The 19,490-nt window shown below is 39.1% G+C and overlaps 1 protein-coding gene across 1 annotated transcript in view; it reads left to right on the forward strand.

The window, feature by feature from the left end:
• Nucleotides 1-17,896, forward strand: part of LOC109032621 (uncharacterized) — a 68,702-nt gene extending 50,806 nt beyond the window's left edge. Inside the window, exons 2-3 of the mRNA XM_019044852.2 lie at nt 13,053-13,301; nt 17,282-17,896. Of these exons, the coding sequence (XP_018900397.1) occupies nt 13,053-13,301; nt 17,282-17,422 (390 nt within the window). The 3' untranslated portion in view covers nt 17,423-17,896. The remainder of the gene's footprint in view (nt 1-13,052; nt 13,302-17,281) is intronic.
• Nucleotides 17,897-19,490: the final 1,594 nt, after the last annotated feature.

Here is a 19,490-nt window from a genome sequence, read left to right on the forward strand (position 1 = left end):
TGAAGACATTTTTATTTTTAAAACGTGACAAATATTTGTAAAACCTTTTCCAAGCGACATTAATATCAATGAGCCGCAGTTGTGCCGACAGAAACTGCAAAAATGAATAAAAGAGGAAAAAAAACCAAGAAGCACGCAATCTATAGTTCTAACCCATGTGTACATCGATCTTTTACAGTCAAATACGTCAAATTTTGAGCGTTTGGTTGCGCGTACACCTCGCTTCAGCACAATAAAAGCACAAAATGTAAAAAAAAAAAAAAAAAAAAAAAATTAAAGTGCTTTCGAAATCATAAAATTTGACACGGAGCCACCAATATTTAAAAAAACACACATTATATTATTGATCTCCTTTGATGAATTGATACATATTTTTTCCCATCAATTTAAAGAGAATAATCAATGCAGAGTGTGCCAACATTTTAAAATCATGAGTTAAAAAACGCTGACTATGCGAGTGTAAATATTAAAGCCTAAAAGAGCGGAGCGGCGTGCTGCCAGCGCGAGAGGCTCACTGGCGCCTACAAACCTAAGTGGATACTTCACGCATTGCACAATGCTTGAAGTATCCACTTAGGTTTGTAGGCGCCATTGCGCGTTCCGCGCTGGCCGCCGGCCGCCCGCCTGCCGTGCGGCGGCGCTTGCAGCAACTATTTCACAACAGAGGTGTTGCACAGTATTATACAAAATTGAACGTATAAAGAATGACAGGCATCCTTTAAAAGTACAGATCTTTCCTCGCAAAATAAATCAAGGTACTTATCGTACACAGGAAAAATCTAAGAGCCTTTAGCTGAGACAAATATAGAGGTTTATCCGGTTCAGGTACAACAAGGTGGGAATTTCTTGAAAGATAATTAAGTCCTGTTACCCCAAGGAGGTGTAGAGAGTTTTAGTGAATTGTCTCATGGAAATGTCACTCCCCCATTTTTACCAAAACTCTCAACTATATATTATTCTCTGCTGGACCCAACAGACAAAACAAAAAAAACAAGCAAACCAAGACATTATACATTTTCATCCAAAAACGTGGTGAGCAATTGTCGTTTGTATTTACATGTGGGCCAATTAACTTTGGGTCTCAACTGGCACGTGGACCAAAACTACCGTGCCGAAAAAACGCGTGGACGTAAATTACTGGGAAAAACAGGTGCGCGGACAAAAAATCGTTGACGAAATGTCCTATAACCGGAAAAGTTACAAAAACCTTATGCAGGCAAACGTGCTTGCACTATTGCGTCCAATGTTTGCCATTCTGTTTCCAGTCAAATAATTCCCCGCATTACTTAATGTATGCAAATACCTTATTCGAACTATTTATGCCAAAAGGACCTATGTCTTACGCAAACCCTATGCACATAGTTCCTTCCAGCCATTTCATTTGCCCACTCCAGGATTTTTATTTTTAGCTGAAGGAATGAGTAAGAGAAAAAGAAAACCCGCCACGTATTTTTTATTGGGAGTCGTAGAAAATGTACCGCACCGACGCTACAACGCATATGAAAGTGTGTTCATTTCAACTCCGTTTTTTCTTCAATCGTTGTTTTTTTCCTTCACATTTTTTTTTTTTTTTTGTTGAGGAGTATGTTTTTTCCGCTCGTTGTTATTGGTAAAATAAATACTCGGCGTAAAGTGAATAAATATCCGTCTTTGTGATTAATCGTCTTTATTTGCGGGCAAGACTGCCGCGCTAAGGAAAAACACCGTATGAACATTCGAGAGTTGCCAAATTTCCTTTTATAAAATGTTTATTTTTGAGGAAAGTTATGAGTATTTTTCGGAAAAATTTTTGTGAACTTTAGGTAAAATTGCGAACAAAATTATCTGGAAAATTGGAAAAAAATATTTACAAATTTTCCCAAAAACTCGTGATTTACCAAAGGAAATTTGATAACGCCTGAAGGTTCATACGGCGTTTTTCCTTAGCACGGCAGAAGAGTTTTTGACGATTTCTTTAATAGTTGATAAATAGTCATAGTTAGGCTACTCTTCGCTTCTGATTATTTAGCCAAAGAGCCTTTTCAAAGTGGCTCTTGCTCAGAAATGTAGTGACTTCATTGATGTGTGGCTAAAATGGATTACATACTTAATGTGGGGACCCTGCATTGAAATCAAGTTAATTAAAAGTCATTTTTCGAAAGGCAACGACTCAACGTTAAGGTATTCACTTTGGAATTTTTCAATGCTAAGCCACGTCCATCCAACCAAAACTAAACCAAATTAAACCATCCTTCAACTCAATTCCAAAATTTTATTGGAAGTTTTTCCTGAACTGCTGCCTGAACGTCTCATTTTGTGCATTGTAAAAGCGACTTATATCTGGACGTATTTATGCTATAAGGAACTTTGTTGCACGCAAATCCTATACATAAAGTTCCTTTTAGCGTAGATGCATCCATATAAATAAATGTTAGTGTTTTTTTTCTAACACATGAAAAATTTAGCAGATTGTTCTCTCATAATGATTCAATAATTGATCAATTTAGGAACCGAAGATATTTTCGTGCTCAAAAGAGTTCCCATTAACACTAGTCTGCCTGAGCCTCTGAACCAACGAGAAAGCCTGAGCGGGGTCAATTCGACCCCAGCTGAAAATTAATTAGTTAGCTATGTTTTTTTTTTCATGTTTTTAGTTTATATCAGTGCACTAACCTTACAGGCCTTAACTATAAAGCATATCTAAGTTTTAAAAAACACGGCGCAGGGTATGCAACCGTTTTATCATACACATGTTGCCATGTTGTCCTCAGCATGAGAAAAAAAATCATAGGGCTACTAAATACTGAAAACGAAAAAAATCTGAAAAATTTTGCTTGTTTTATAAGTTTCTGAAAAAAATTACACTGAAAAAACGAGATTAGGGCTGGGCCCTAGAATTGCTTCACCTCCACCGCCACAAGGGCAGGCCCTGCGTGGGTAAGGCCCAGCCCTACCTGGACAGAGTCTACCTCTTACCAGGTAGGGCTGAACCCTGAAGCAGGTAGATTTGGGCTTTACGCGCGCCGGGCCTGCCCCTGTGGCGGTGGAGGTGAAGCAATTTTACCTACCCGGTTAGGGCTGGGACCTTCGGTGCAGGTACCAGCCCTAAACTCGTTTTTTCCGTGTAAAAAGAGAAAAATTAATACACCTTCAAAGTAAGCTTTTGTGATGCTAAATGGTAAAATATATGTTATAAGGATATCTGACCCCGCTCAGGCTTTCTAGAGGTACTCGTACATTTTTTGATCACTCATGCACATTTTTTTTTTTTTTTTTTTTTTTTTCCCCCTTCAAAATCGTGTTCCTAGATGTTTTTGTAGAGCTATTTGTGAAGGACAAAAAATTTCGTGCATACCACGAAAAATGGCAAAGAGTTGAAACTCCCGTGGGGTCAATCTGACCCCACTCAGGCAGACTAGGGTTAAAAAAAAAAAAAAAAAAAAAAAAAAAAAAAAAAAAATTATTATTATTTCAGAAAATGGTACTAATTCTAAAAACGGCTCATATCACAATGTTCACAAGGTGTTGTTCCTTTCTTGGTCGGATTTCGACAGACGCTCTGAACCTTGAATTGGCTCGTATTAATGTCACATGCTGAGCACGCGCTCGATGAGACATGTGACTTTGAATCTAAATGCGGCGCGCCAAAATCGTGATCGGCTCGAGAAGTGAGCGTTGGAAAAACTGACGATTTCGGGAAAGTAACGCGATTCTAACCTCAGAATCCACCGCGCAGGTGCATGCATTAGCCAGGAGCCTTGACAATCGTCAAATCTTATCTTGATCGACGCCAACTGCGCCAGTAAACGTGAAATAAGACTTAACACCTCAAAGTAAAGTCCACCATTAGGAACGTAGCGAACAAATTCAAGGAAAATATTGAAAAAGAAATGGGAGTGAAGTGTTCTGCCGTTCTAAGGAAGGATGCCGTTTGAGCCCTCAGACGTTGCCAAGTTTCCTCCGATAAAAACTGTATATTGCGAATATTATTTTCCAAAAATTTCAGACAATTTTGTACGCAATTTAATCTAAAATATCTGAAAATTTCAAGGGAAAATATGCATGGAAGTTGTCAAAAATACATGTTTTATCAAGGGAAATTTGGCAACTCTCGAATGTTCATACGGCGTTCTCCCTGAGCACGGCAGCTAGTGTTCCTTTGCTTAAATTTGTTAAAAAACACAAATTCCAACTTCAGTGTCAAGAGACTCTGAACTTTAAGCAAAGACAATATCCTTTTGAGACCCTGCACTGTTATCTTCCATATTCTATGAGAGCTTTGATTGTTAGTATAATTTTTTTTTTATTTTTTGAGGGCCCAAAGGCCTTTTTTTCTCGGACGGAACCATATTACAGGAAAATGTGGTAATGCGTATGGGAGACGGAACATTCAAATATGCGTTTTCTGGTAAAAGTTGAAGCGGAAATGTGATTTTTTAAGAAACTACGTTTTGAATGCTGAAACAGTAACGCCATGAAGCTGGAAATGCTGGAATATAATTTCCTTTTTGACCCAGAACTTGCGTAAATGTATCAATTATTTGTTCGTAGTAAAATAATTTTATCGGTGGAAAATGCGCAATTGCCGATTGAGAAAATATGAGTTCCAGCGTTTGACAGTACTTTCCGAGCTAACAATAAGTAAAATTAAAATATTGCGGGAAAATGTCCAATTTTACAGAGCGGGACGGTAATCCCGTAAAGTCAATATTATGTTTGTTTTTGTGTTTTTTAAAATGCAAACATACGGCTTATAATCTTGACTTGTTGAACTGTTTTTTTCCACTCACTCTTTCATCATGCGCAGGCACAAAACTGCATACTCGGACCAACAATAAGTGAGGTTGCATGATTCCTTAATTTTGGCCAGCGATACCATACCGAGATCAATTTAACTTCTGACCCAATGAAGAGTCCATGGACAGAACGGCAATAAAGAATTAAGTGGATTGCCAGGTGATTTAATACGTATCATTGCAAGGATTGTGCAACCAGTCTATTTATTCGCTGGAAACATAATCTACGTCTTAGATCAGTGCACGAACGAATTAGCAAAGGTGCAAAGAAAATCTAAGGGAAAAAATGAGTAAATGAAGTGCTTTTGTGAGTCAGACTCCCGACACATAATTTTGCAAACGCAAGATGTTGAATCACCTCTTAGTCTTTTCTATCGATATCATTGACCGGAATTTTGTTTTAATTTTCACAGACTGTAATTTCATTTGTCGTACGCTGCAATTTTAAACTTCGGATTGTATTTCTAAGCTAAATTAGCCAGTGCCTTCCCCCTACTTTTTTCATGAAGCTTTTCTATGGTTTTGCACGCTTTGCTCCTTGTCCTTCTCCTCTATCACTGAAAGTGCATGATCCATCGACACCGATTTACTCGAGAAAGCTCCTCTAAAAGGCGTTGATTTGTGCGCTGCGCAGATTCGGCGCAAAATAAATTTGCAAATCGTGAGAAGTCGTTCGAGGGACTGCTTGAAGCGTGCAGCCCAATGTTGCCAAATGTTTTTGTTTTTCATCTCGTATTGCAATTAAATCTGATGACTTACTCATAAGAATTGACTCATTAATATTGATTATTGACGTACAAATTAAAATAACGTTTGCGTTGATCAGCAGAAACTACATGTCCTGATTTTACTGCGAGACATCATCAAATTATTAACATTTTAAGAGGTTGGTAAAAAAAAGTAATTCCCAGAAATTTCAGGAAAATCAATACGAGAGTGATAAATATAATCACGAAGAGGCAACATCCACTCATTTCTAAGAACGCACGATGACAGACAATTTTTTTAATTTTTTTTTCAATCCAGTGATCTTGTCAAAGATTGAGATGGACTTTACTTGTCCGTCAACCCAGAAAACAACATCAAATCACGAAACAGATTCAGAGATTAAGCACCGCAGTGGTAATCTTCCAAGTAGGCAACACTAGCACAGAAGGCTACCATAATTTAAATTTCTTGAAAATATCGATTTTAGGAGAAACAAGCTGCGTCTCACCAAGAATCGATGGTTTTGGATAAATTTTAATAGAGAAGAAACAGTGTTGCCAACTTACAATAATCGCCACTGGCCGCGATCCATGGTTCTTTTGGATACCTCAACAAGGCATACAAATTGGACATTATAAAATTTGCTTAATCACCTAAAAAGTGAGGTACCATCGCTCTCTACCTCTGAATTTTTGCAAAATTTGCCAAAACCAAAAATCAAAGCCACACCTGGTCGGTTTTAGAAATACTCAACCAGAACAAGGACGTGAAGTATTGGTAGAAATTTTCAAATTCGTCTGTTTCAGTAACAGGAATTTCGCACCTGGTCTCGATCATTTGTAGGTATTCTACCAGCGCAAAATTATGGTGCTGCCTCTAAGGAGTTAATATAAGTCTGCACGGAAAAAAATTGATTGCTGATTTAACAATTCAAGTGTAGAAAAAAGTGACTGCACAGTTTAAAATGTACATTTCACAATAGTGGAAAGCTAATTCAACCACGAGGGTAATTAAAGTAGCATTTTTTGTTGTTGTTGTAAAATCTACATTGTAACATTGCAGTCACTTTTATTATCGACAAAATTGTTAAATCAGCAATTTAAATTTTTCCGTGTGTCCTGTGAGCATCTCTTTTTTGATCCATCCAATGCCCTGAAGTCACTTCCTAAAGAAAGGGGACAATACTCCCTCAAAAATTGCTCTTGAATCGGAAAATTGACGTATATTCTCCGGAAAGAGGTGATATCACAGGTGATTGACTAAAAAAAAGCCAAATTATATGGCCTTGGAGCTTCCTTGACCTCCCGAACGCCTTGTCTCCACGGGACGATTCACGGGATATTTCCCAAGTTTGAATCGCAGGAATGAAACTTCTGAGCTTTTTCCCCGTTGAACAACACGACAAAATTTCTTCCTCTTCTTTTTAAGTCGTTCCTGGGACTCTATAAGGACTTTTAGTTGATACTGTGATTAGTATTGACTAACTCAATATTTTTCCCAACTTCGCTGGTGAGATTTTTCCCTGGGACACATCCCATGGAACGTCCCGTCGAGACAAGGCCTTAGTGTCAAGTACCTAAGATACCACCTTTTTGAGGAGAATCAACGTCAAGTTTGACTCACAACTACCGGATTTTGGGGGACGGCGCGGCGGAAACTCTGACCGTCTCGAAAAGAGTTCCTCGCAGAAAATATTTAAACGACTTTCTTTTTGAGCCACCCAAAAAATTCCACAGTTCGTAGACAATTTTCCAGCGTGTTTTCCACCGGACTCCGACCTTGACTCCTCGCCGTCCCTTCCTTCGCGACCAAGTTCAGGACAGGAGTGTGAACGCTCATGCGCGATGCTTCGGTAGCCGGGATCGTGCTTGTATCACACGACCATTATAGTCGACTCCTGTTGATCTAATCTCACGAATCAAGGCTCCACCGTTGCCAAATCACCTCAAACCGAACATAACCTCACCACAACATGAGTCCCGAGTACTATAAGAGACAATGAGGACCAGGGCTCACGTCGGAAGACGGACGGTCGATTTCGACGGCGAGTGGGCAGTGGCAGCTCCCGTGAGCTCATCGGCCGAGGAATCGGATAACTTGTTTGAAGAAGAACGTAAGGGACATGGGATTCTCTTGGTAATTAAGTCGTTTTTCTGAGCGGGGCGAGGAATTAACACCTCTGTCCGTTCCGCTAGGCCAATGCGATGGGACGCGCGCATCGGGCTTGTTTCCATATTAGCGGCTCGATTTGTGAGCGGGACGGCTCACAGTGGGTCGGGTCAGTAGGGGAGGTCGGACAAAATTTGGAAAATTTAGACGCTTATAACTCCGTTTTTACAAGATTTTGAGGTTCTCAAAAATATATCATTGGTTTCCTCGTAAAATTTTCTTCCCGAAGCATCTCTTGAACTTTAAAATGTGACGAAATAAATATCAGAATTTGCAGTTTTAGTCAAAAATTTCGTGTTCGACCTCTCCAATGGAGATGTTGCATGTGTGAGGAATTTGCGATTTGACTGTTGATTTTTACGTAAAAGTTCGCGAGAAACACGATGGTGCCACTGGTTTTCTCTGAAATCAACTCCCAAGCTCAAAAAAAGCTCTCAAGTTGAGGCTAAAATGGAAGGGATATGCCACGCTATCCTGAGAGTCCACCTCCACATCAAGACAAACTCACCATGCAAAGATAGGGAGCAAATACATTGACAGGGCTGCCACTTTATTTGGAGACTCTAAAATTGAAAACATGATAACACTGCTAATGTATTTTGCTCCCTATCTTTGCATGGAGAGTTTGTCTTGATGTAGAGGTGGACTCTCAGGATAGCGTGGGATACACTGAAAAAAAAGTGGAAGTGGGATTGACCATAATGGTATAGTAAAAAAAAATATGGTGATAAAAAGCCAAATAATGGTCGATTTAAGCATCTAGATGAAAGTGAGAATCATACTCGATATAAAAATTACCATACCCGGATTGTAAATATCAGTTAGGTGTGTCTGTCCATCGTTTAGGTATTTCTCACCATCAGCTGGGTATTTTTTACCATACGATGAGTTAAAAGTATGGAATAACATGGTAACACTTGCGTTTGATATCTGTAGGCATCTGTATGCGACTGGTCATGGTGTTGGTAGGTTAAATTTACCATACTGGTATAGTCAGCGTGGTGAGAGCTCCCGCTTGACTGCGCTGCGGTCTGTGGTCCGCCATTTTTCGTTTGTCTGTTTGTCAGTTATAAATTTATCACGTTGAGGGTCGGAGTCCGTGGCTGTGTTTTATTGATCCATATTAATCCATGTGAATCCACGCGTAATTTGCCCAAATTTGTGTTCGAATTGTCCCTAAAGCTACCGTCTTCTCTTCGAATCTATCTATATTGATCTGCCACATACATTTTCTGAGATTTTTTCGTTATTCGTATCGACCAATTTCTGGAGGTTAGGAGTTGCTACAATGAATCTGGCTTGCAAAGTGAAGGAATCCTGAAAATTTGAAAACCTTCGCAAAGTTGTTCTGCAATCCAGTATGAATATCGGTTCTGTGTAAAGTCATTTCGAAAACATAAAAGTGCGGAAGTAATTTGAAAATAATCGACTAGAAGTGATTTTTGAATACTTCGTTCGTAGGTATATCTATATTCTTGTTAAAATTTTCGAAGCTCAACATACTCAGATGAAGAGACAAATGTGCGTGGGATTGATGTTTAACTGTAACTTTAAGCAAAATTTGGCAGCTTCTGCCCCACCGTGAACCGTGCGATTGGATTTTCATGTAGTGTCTTTTTGTGGGTATATTTTGAACTATCTATTTATTATATGCAATTAAATTTTCCGTGGATCTGATTTAGTCTGTAAATGATACCTTAACGCGAATAACAAGTATGGTTTTGGTATCATTTACTTGAAATCAGTGAAGCAATTATCTGCTATTTCTCGTTGAAACTGTCTTTAACTACCATTGATTGTGTATGTAACGGAATTTCTAAAAGTAAGATGTAAGTAAAATATCCACGACTTTCATCAAAAGCATTTAATAATATAAGATGAGTGGATTTTAGAATCTACAAGGTTTGTCGCAGCATCTGGATGCTTGAAATTACCATACTAGTTAGTCGGGAACGCCACACTGGCACTGTGTCGCATAGTGTCAGCCGTATCGTGTTATTTACCATACCGGTATATTGGTAACTATGCTGCAGCTTCACTGTGTAAAAAATCAAGTAGACAGTATGGTAAATAACACCCAAACTCTGGTAAATCCCACCGATTATTTTTTTCAGTGTATCCCTCCATTTTGGCCTCAACTTGAGAGCTTTTTTTGAGCTTTGGAGTTGATTTCAGAGAAAACCAGTGGCACCATCGTGTTTCTCGCGAACTTTTACAAATGAATCGATAGTCAAATCGCAAATTCCTCACACATGCAACATCTCCATTGACTCGATCCACTGTGCGGCGGTGCCTCTCGACACGTCCGATTGCTCAACCGATCGACGCCCCGAAAATTTACCCACGTCGCGTCGCGTCCCGGGATAGTTAGCCTCGGTGCGACGATTCGGTCGAACGTGGCATTGAGTCAAGTGTCTTGGAGACCGGGCACTCGAAGACAAAGTATCACTTGATGCACGATTAGTCCGAGCGGTCATCAGCGGCTCGAAATGGGTCGATTCGTCTAGAGTACCTGTAAACGGGAGAGTATTGCCATATCTCTGTGCTGCTCTCTGATTGGTTCATCAGTTTTAGGCTATCATGTAGCTCCAAAGTTGGACCAATGTAAACAAACCCGACCCAGAGGGACACGTATTATCGGCTGAAAAATGAATGAAAAGCATAATCAAAGTTTAATTTTTGGCATAAAAATTCATCCAAGTTGGAGTCCAAGCGATTCAGGGGTTGGAAATTAAAAAATTTCCATCACATCAAAGACTTTGTCGCAATTTTGGGTGTGATAGAAATTGTTTTATATCCAACTTCTGAATTGAGTTCGAATCGAACTTTGATGAATATTTTTGCCGAAAGTTTAGCTTTGAGTGTGATTATCATTCATTTCACAGCCAATAATACGTTTTCCTGCGGGTCGGGTTTATTGACATCAGACCAACTTTGAAGCTCCATGACAGTCTAAAACTGATGAACCAATCAAAGAGCGGCACAGAGATTGCAATACTCGCCCGTATACATGTACTCTGGGATATATCACATCTTTCAGCAGCGAACAGCGAGCACGTGGTTAAGGGGGGGGGGGGTGGCGTAAGAGGTCATCGAGTAAGTTCCGGTGAGTCGATTCTCGACGGGCAGGACAGCCAGCTCTCGAGTCTGGGACACTCGAGACTGAGGAGTAAGAGGCATGAGCGAGGGTTTAACCTCGTCGTGTGACAGTTGACGGCGATGCAGTTAAGTAGCTGTAATTTGTTGTCCGTCTCCCCGGTGCTCCTCTTCAGCGCGGCCTTGTTTCTCGCCGGATTTCAGTGATCCACCGTGTATGCATCACCGCGACCGGCGCGGCGCTTCGGCTCGGGGGGCCGTATTAGCGCTGAATCAGAGCGTCGCCGCCGCGACGTCCGAGCTTGGCTACGGTCAGCGACTTGGGTGAACGGCCAAGAATATGGTAAATAGGGTAGCGCGAACACTTGTAAACGGTTGATTGAGGAGCTTGGAGGACAAGGCGCATAAGTACAGTTCAAGTTATTTCAAGAAGTAAGTGGTTAAAGTTTCAACGTTACGGAGAAGTATCACATGATACACTGAAGAAAATAGTTTGTTTACAGGGCTTCTGCACTTTATTTGTTACAGCTACGGAGGTTTCCGTTTTGTGGACAGAGCACACTGTTCTCACGACCGAAGTTTTGTTGTCACAACAGAAAAGTTCTGTGAGTATGACAAAGAGTGCAGGAGCCGTGTGAACAGGAGGTACGGTCATCAGCACCGACTATTTTTTTGCGTGTACAGTGTATATCGCGTATAACGACATCGGTTATAACGACCAAGACAGGACCGGAGTCATGGCGACGCAATCTCTTCGGTCCCGGCCGAAACTCCATTAGATCAATGTATTTAGGTATCGAATATAACGACGACACTTATAGCGACTTATCGGTCATAGCGACGGAGTTTTCGGGGAATTTTGGGTCTTGATATCAGTTACAGCGCTGTATTTCGATGGCTGAAGCGCGAATCCACGGTTTTCCATTGTGTTCCAAATTTCCGCTCCTTCTCTATGTTTTCGGAGATAATCAAGCAAAGTTTATGGCTTAAAATCTTTACAGAATACTCTGCTGATAGAAAGGAAAAATCCAGAAAGTTTTTAAATATTAAGTTGATTAGTTTTCCAAAGAAAGAATCAAGTATGACGGGATGTCTTCATGCAACGTCGGAAGCGGAGGTATGTGGTTTCGAAATTTGGCCATTGATTTGTGCCTTGCCACTATGTCGCCAACAGACCTTTCAAATGTGTCCAATTTTTACGGAAAAAATCATGAACAGATTCACTAAAAACTTTTACCCAATATTCCTCCTGTCATTAAAGTCAATCCCTGCGAAGGTCTGTGCAAAATTCTGAGATGTCCAGCAGCATAGCGTCGAAGCGTTAGGCATATCATACCGCGGTAGGAAGATGACGGAGAAGTCTCTTACCCATTATCGTATATCCAAGCTAGTCAGTGCGCCTACAAATCTAAAGGATAGGCAATTTCTTAACTATCCGACTCAATCTCTTCCATTGACTCCGATACTCAAAGTTCTCGCAATGCTAACAATTCGAGTTGTATAGGGAGAGTTGAGACACGTATGCTCATAAATATAACAAACCACAGAATGAAGATTACACAGTTTGAAGTTGTTTGTGATGTTTGATCAATTTATTCCCATATTCCTCTCCTCCGTTCCCTCTCTAATTCCGTTTCCTCCTCGACCTCTCCCAAATTCCCAAGTCCATTCTTGTTTATAATCCCTGCAATCACATAGAATGTAATCTTTTTCAATTTTATGTAACACTAAGGAGGCCTAAAATACGGGAACCAATAAAATGGATGCCTCGTGTCTCAACTCTTAGGACTCTATTAACAAGTCTGCTGTGCTAAGGAAAAACGCCGTTTCAACATTCGAGAGTTGCCAAATTTCCTTCACTAAAATGTTTATTTTTTAAAAAAATAAAGAGCATTTTTTCTTGAAATTTTCGGATTATTTGGATCAAATTAAGAACAAAATTCTGTGAAAAACCGGAAGATAAATGTCTGTTAATATTTCCGTAAATTCGTGATTTTTCAAAGAAAATTTGGCACCGCCTGAAGTTTCATATGGCGTTTTTCCTTGGCACGGTAGAAGTGCTCTACTTGTAAGTCTCACAATAACAGCGAAGAGGCTCAGTTTGCTGTTTTTTAATTTTCCTTTTTTCCGTTTGAAAATGCAGTTTTGATACCGCGAAACATCCCGGGTTTTTTATTTTATATTTTTGTTTTTACGGCCTCAGTCCCGTTTTAAGTTGATTCTATATTATCGTTTCGGGCCGGTCAAGTTGTTATTTTTAACTAGTGGCGTAACTTGTTCTACATGTTCACTTATCTATTTCAGGTGCTATGCTGCCTCTCGTCAGTATGGAGCATAATGGTGCCGTCTGGAAAACTGACCCCAATCATGCCCGCAGAGCCTCTGGCGCCCGGTGAATCCAAATTCAGCACCCCCATCAGGCGGACGGTCCTGGAGGCGGCTCCTGTTTACGAGTACACCAACGAGAATCCAGAACCGGCTCCTTTGGACCCGAGCTATGTGCCTTACAACTACAAATACATCCGATACCTCAAAAAACAATCCATCAACTATGTAAGTTTCCGATTACCCATCATCCTGAAAATGTCAGAATCAAACACTGGAAAAAAACACATTGGATCTAGAGTCCAGACTCTTAAAAACATCGGCAAGAAAAACTACTCTTGATTCAAACAGATTTAAGCTTAAATCAAGAATAAAGCCTCTTAATTTGAGCGGATTTCCTGTTGATTTAAGCTTAAATCTGATTGAATCAAGAGTGCTTTTTCTTGTCAATGTTTTCAAGAGTCTGGACTCTATATCCAATGGTTTTTTTTTTTTTTTTTTTTTTTTTTTTTTTTTTTTTTTTTTTTTTTTTTCCCAGTGAAATGAAGTTTGGTTGTCCGTGGCAAAAAGGGTTTCCGTGTCCATGGATCGTATGCGATAGTGGTTTGATGTATCGTTTGGTTTAAAACAATGGATCATATATTAAACCAAAATTTTAGGATATAAGTCAGAAAAGCGACCACCGCACAACCACTGTAACAAGCATCATGCGATGCTTGACACCATCGTCAAAAGTATCGTGCTCTATGGTAGTGAAATGTGGCCTTTGATGAAAACATGTACACAAGGTATCAAGGCTACTTTTCTCTTATTACCCTATTATTTTAAAAAAACGTCTAATGTTCCTGGCGTTTTGTAATTAAAAATTACGTATGGTATTTACGTAAAAAGATTCTTAAAATACCACTACTTTTAAAGAAATTTTTATTCTAAAAGAAAAATTTAAACATTTTAGTTCTTAATCCTTACAAGCAAAAAACAGGACTAAATTGACCCGAGGCTTGGTATTAACACTAGATCCATTGGTTGTATGGGACCGGTACATATGAGCTTTAGATGTAATAGGTCTACAAAAAAATCCAAGAAAAAGAATCAGACATCAAATCGAAAAAAAAAGGAAAATCGAGTGTCAACGCAGCCGATAATAGGAAAGACATGAACCAGCCTAGTTTTTTTAAAACTTTTTCTACCTAGCCTGAGCGATAAACCTCACTGGTAGCATAGAATGATAGAACAGAGGATTACAAGTTCACGTCTCGCACTATAGCGCCTTCAATTTTACAGATGCAACACGGACATCCATCAAGAATGAATAGTTGTATGTCTACGCCTTCATCAACGCGAGTCCTTTCCCTTGCTCAATTTCTATGTGGTGTTGGTTCCGTTCGCTTTATTTGTAGTGGTGCTTCAAGGGTGGGTGAGGGATACAGCCGAAAATAAGAATGGCGTGAACCGGCCATTTTTTTTTATTTTGACTTTTCTATCGAGTCTGAGCGAAACCTCACTGGCAGTACAGAACGGAGGATAACGAGTTCACGTCTCGCACCATCGCGCCTTCAATTTTGCAGATACAGCACGGACATCCATCAAGTACGAATAGTTGTATGTCTGCGCCGTCATCAACACGCGTCCTTTCCCTTGCTCTATTTCCATGCTGTGTTGGCTACGCTTGCCTTATTCGTGGTGGTGCTTCAATGTTGGGTTAGGGACACAGCCGAAAACGAATGGCGTGAACCGGCCTATATTTCTATTGGCGCGTATACGTAGTATACCGCCTTTGCGATCGTTTCGAACCTTGCTCGATACAATAACCGAGTCCCTTAGTTCCTTACCGAAAAGTGACTACCGCGAACTTCTGAGATTTTCCAAAGCGTGTAAAAAGTTTATTTATCCGTCAATAATTATGATTTAAAGTTGTTTCTCATTCTGGGGCTCTCTAGTTTATGTGTAGTGAATACCAAGAGTCTACGTTACTTGGTTTTCTTAAAAAAAGCCTAAGAGTACGACGCGCTGATTTAAAATATGCATATATAAGCAGAATCAAGCGAATTGATTCGAGGATGGCTGAGCAGGTCGGCACTCTCGGAATGAGAATTTAACTCCTCCGCTTTGTTCAGAACGTTGCTTTGACAGATCTCCAAACCTCTGTTATACTTTTCAAAAGTTGGTACCCGTGCTCTGATAGTGCTGTTCATCTGACAACAATGTCAGTGTCAGCTGATAATAATATTTTTATCATATGAGGTTAATAAAAAGTTTTCAGTCAGTCTTTGACATCCTGAATAATTGTCTTGGTATTTATTTACTAATTTTACAGAATTATATTTTATTTCTTATTAAAACTAAGAAATACAGTGCAATCTGTGTAAGTGCAATCTGTGATGAGCCTCGAGACTCATTAGACCATTAGCTAAACGTGGCTCATACAGGAATCCACTTACCCCTCTCTTCCCCACGCTCCTGATCACTGCGTCGGCGCGGCGTCTCGACGAACAATAGCTAATGACGGTCGCCAAGCTAGGCCGGGATCCTCAGCTCCTCGCCCAATTACTTACGCTTCATTAACCATTTCACCGTCACGCTAGGATTCGCCCAATTTTCGAAAAAATTATTTCGCGAGTTTTTAGCAATTTTTTCCTTACTCTCCGTTGAAACACGAATTAAAAGAGGTCTCATTCATAAAAATCGGCCAAATAGAAGAGAAGTTACAGTATTCGAAATCCGAAGAAATCAACAAAACTTCTCCAAACAAAAAATAAAATGAAGGGGAAAAAAAAGAAATGTATAAATTACAATTTAATATGATTGACCTCAGAATGTGACAAGCAATTCAATTATAAAAAGGAGAAAAAATTGAGTGAAATTACAAAAAATTAGCCTCTTGCAAGGGGCTTCCTTGTATGAGTTTTGACCTGAAGACAAGTAAATCCCGTTACATTATTAAAACGAAATTGACTCCATAGTTTAATGCCTTAGTTTCTTGAATACGATTATTTTAAGCTCTCGAAAATTTATACCAGCAATTTTACCCATGGGGTGATTTCCTGAGAGCTGATAATATCACGAATTTCTCATAGAGCCCTTCAAAAATGGCTTGCTTTTTGGGCAGCCGATTCGGCCATCAAACCGGGGTTTAAATGGAAGCTGATAATAACACAAAGCTCTGAGAAAAATTTTGAGATGAGTATAGGAACGGTTTGTAAATTACGAGGAGAGGCGGGCATTCTGTTCAGCATATCGATACATAAGTATTTTCACACGTAGAATTTAATTTTCACGTCAGGGAGTCGACATATTTTGATTTTTTCGATTTTATACGGAAAATGTATGGTTTTTCGGGATTGAAATTACTTACAATTGTTTCATGAAAAATGAATGCACCCAAAATGACTATAGCATTTTGACTTTCACATACGTGCACTCACTAAATCGATTGGTAAATTCAAAGAGTGGGTACATCGACCTGATATATCAAGTTTCTGCAATATTTCACGGCAAATCGGTAGATTTTCGGGATGTGGATTGCTTACATTCAATTCATGAATGAATACAGCATGGACATGGTTAAGCTTCTTTGCATGAAAAGACGTTTAAAATAAAAAAATCAAGACATATTTAATACAATTGCATTTATATCGAGTATAAATCTCTTTTCAATAATATAACGGGATTTATAATACCGGTGATTTGGGTATTTTAGCCCAAAAATACCTTTAAATCGACTTTATCTTCTAGGAGTTCGACAGAATTTTTCCTTTCTTCGCTTAAATTTTTCCGTAGCACTTTTCTTCAAGAATCTGATAAGATTTTGCTTAAGGCAGATCAAAAAACTTAAATTTGTTCGAATAGCTTTCTAGATTTACAATACACGGTCTCGTCAAGGTGCCTCGTTGACCTTGCACTGTTGGATCGTTAATTCTCTTGTTGTGCTGCTTGCCTTTTTTGAAATCTCTGTAAACGAAAACTAAAGGGGTTGATATGTGCGAGTTAATGACGCGCCTTATCAACACATTGTGTTGGAGTTCACTGCTTGTTTTAAATTTTTTTCCGAGTCCGAAAAACTTTCCTCACTGGCAACACATGTCACAGTCCAGGTGATAAATTGGGCACCCCGACGGCTTAAAAATGGCTTAAACTATGGTATGTAATCTTATCTTTTGCTTTTTGGTAATTCGTCACTTTAATTCATTTGTTATGTTGTTTTGCAGGTGCCAACAAACCTCAAGGTGCCAAAATACCAGCAGAAATATTACCAGAAGTATGCGAAATACCCAGAACAGAAGTATGCAAAATACCCAGAACATCTTCGCCGGAAATTCTTCGCCTACGACAGTAAATCACAACACTGAATTGAATGATATAAAGTGTAAATGTATGTATATATAGTGAAGTACGATTCTCATCTCGTTGCCATGTTTTTTATACACATTGTGAACCATAATTTGTTTGTTTTCAAAACTTGTCATTGTTTATTTCTCCTGTCCTAAGTTTAGGATTTTACCTTTCTTTTGTCCCCTGGATTTACACTCATTATTTTATTTTGGAAGAATGAATCATCAACAGATAGATTCTAGAGAGCAAAATCATACTTAAAATTAATTTATTGTTCTTAAAACAATTTTACGAATTATAGTCTTCCTTAACGTGTGTTAGGTACTCATCAAAATCAACTGTGATCATGCAAGGTAGCTTGAACCTATCAACTTACATCGTACTAAAATGCATTTTTGTAAATTTGTAAAAGAATTGTCTAAGATGATAACCTTCAGAAACATTGTTAATAATAATAATAAAAAGAAAAAATCTTTCCATTCTCACCTAAACTTGTTTCGACTTCTTTATGACCTAAATCCTTTGTAAGCATCGAGAACGATACCTACTTTGAATTTTTGATTGAAATTTTTGTTACCTCCGAAAAATAAAACAAACAGAGACAGTGCTGTCATAATCTTAAGAGACTTGATTACATGATAAATGTTTTTTCAGCAATTTCTTGTGCTAATATATGTTGACTGCCTACCTACTTCAATTTTGAAGCCCTTCATGCTCTAAAATGATGGCTGTGCTCCTTCCTTCCGATAAAGTATTTGTTTTAGCAAATTGGATTACTTCATATGAAAGTGCTTGGTGAGCTTAATACACAGTATTTTGTTAAAAAAAGAAAAAAAAATCTGATATGAAAAAATAAAGCGCCTTGTTACGTTATATCGCAGCATTTCTCATAAAATAACAGTCACCGAGCAGATTAAATTATTCTGTCATAGCTTCTCCGATAATTTTGAAATTTAGAGACTAAGCGTATTCTTGCGCTCAGTTTCAGTTGTCCGCTTATAAATGTATCTAATTAACTTTTGGATTCCTACAAGTTTTCCCGTTTGGATGATTTTGCCACCAAAAAAATAAATAACTAATAATGAACCTTTCAAGAAAATACGACTTTTCAACGACTTAAGCACGCTCCGTAGTATACGCGCAATGCATGAAGTATCCTGCAGACTTGTAAGGCGCTACCGTGCGCGGCGCGCTGTACACGCAATGCATGAAGTATCCTGCGGTCTCGTAAGGCGCTACTATCCGTTCCGCGCCGTGCGCGCCAGCCCCGCGCTGGCCGCACTATGTTTGATGCGACTGCTCAAACTTGCGGTGTCAGCGGTTTTCAACTTAAAATTTTGAAGTTTTTGTACAGTTTGTTGGAAGTATTGCCATTTCGAATGATAAAACATTACGTAAAACCCAAGTAATTTTCTTCTCTTCACTTACATATTTTTATCATATATATATAAATAATTCTAAATAGAAGCATGCGCGTGAAACGACTTCCTCACTGTTCAGCGATGTAATAGCGCAATCATTTGGACTGCATTTTGCTATTTGGCACACATACGTAAATTGGCCCACTTTAAGAACTGATATGTTCCAGAATTTCCTGGGTCCTCGTACATTTTTGGTGGGCCGGTTAGAGTCACCTAAAGGATTATGATTTGGGCCACCGCCGCACAGTGGATCGAGTCAATAGGAGAGGTCGGACATGAAATTTTAGACTAAAACTACACATTTTGATGATTATTTCTTTTTATTTTGTTTTAAATTTCAAGGGGTGCTTCTAGAAGATAATTCAACGAGAAAACCAATGGAACAACTTTTAGAACATCGAAGTTTTGTATGAACGGAGTTATAAGCGTTTAAACTTTCCAAGCTTTGTCCGACCTCTCCTTTTGATTCTTTCCACCATGCGCCGGTGGCTGGTCCTCTTTTGATTTTCATGACGAAAACTTTTCATCGTCTCGAGAATTTTCAAATGGCCGACCCTCTTAGAATCTAAGCGGCCGACTCATTCTCTACAGAGTCTCTTTAAAGATGAAATGTACTCAAGAGCCCTTCTCATCACCCAGTGTACTCTTGTTTCATTTTTTGCCC

The sequence above is a fragment of the Bemisia tabaci genome, chromosome 8, assembly GCF_918797505.1.
Source record: "Bemisia tabaci chromosome 8, PGI_BMITA_v3".
NCBI lineage: Eukaryota > Metazoa > Arthropoda > Insecta > Hemiptera > Aleyrodidae > Bemisia > Bemisia tabaci.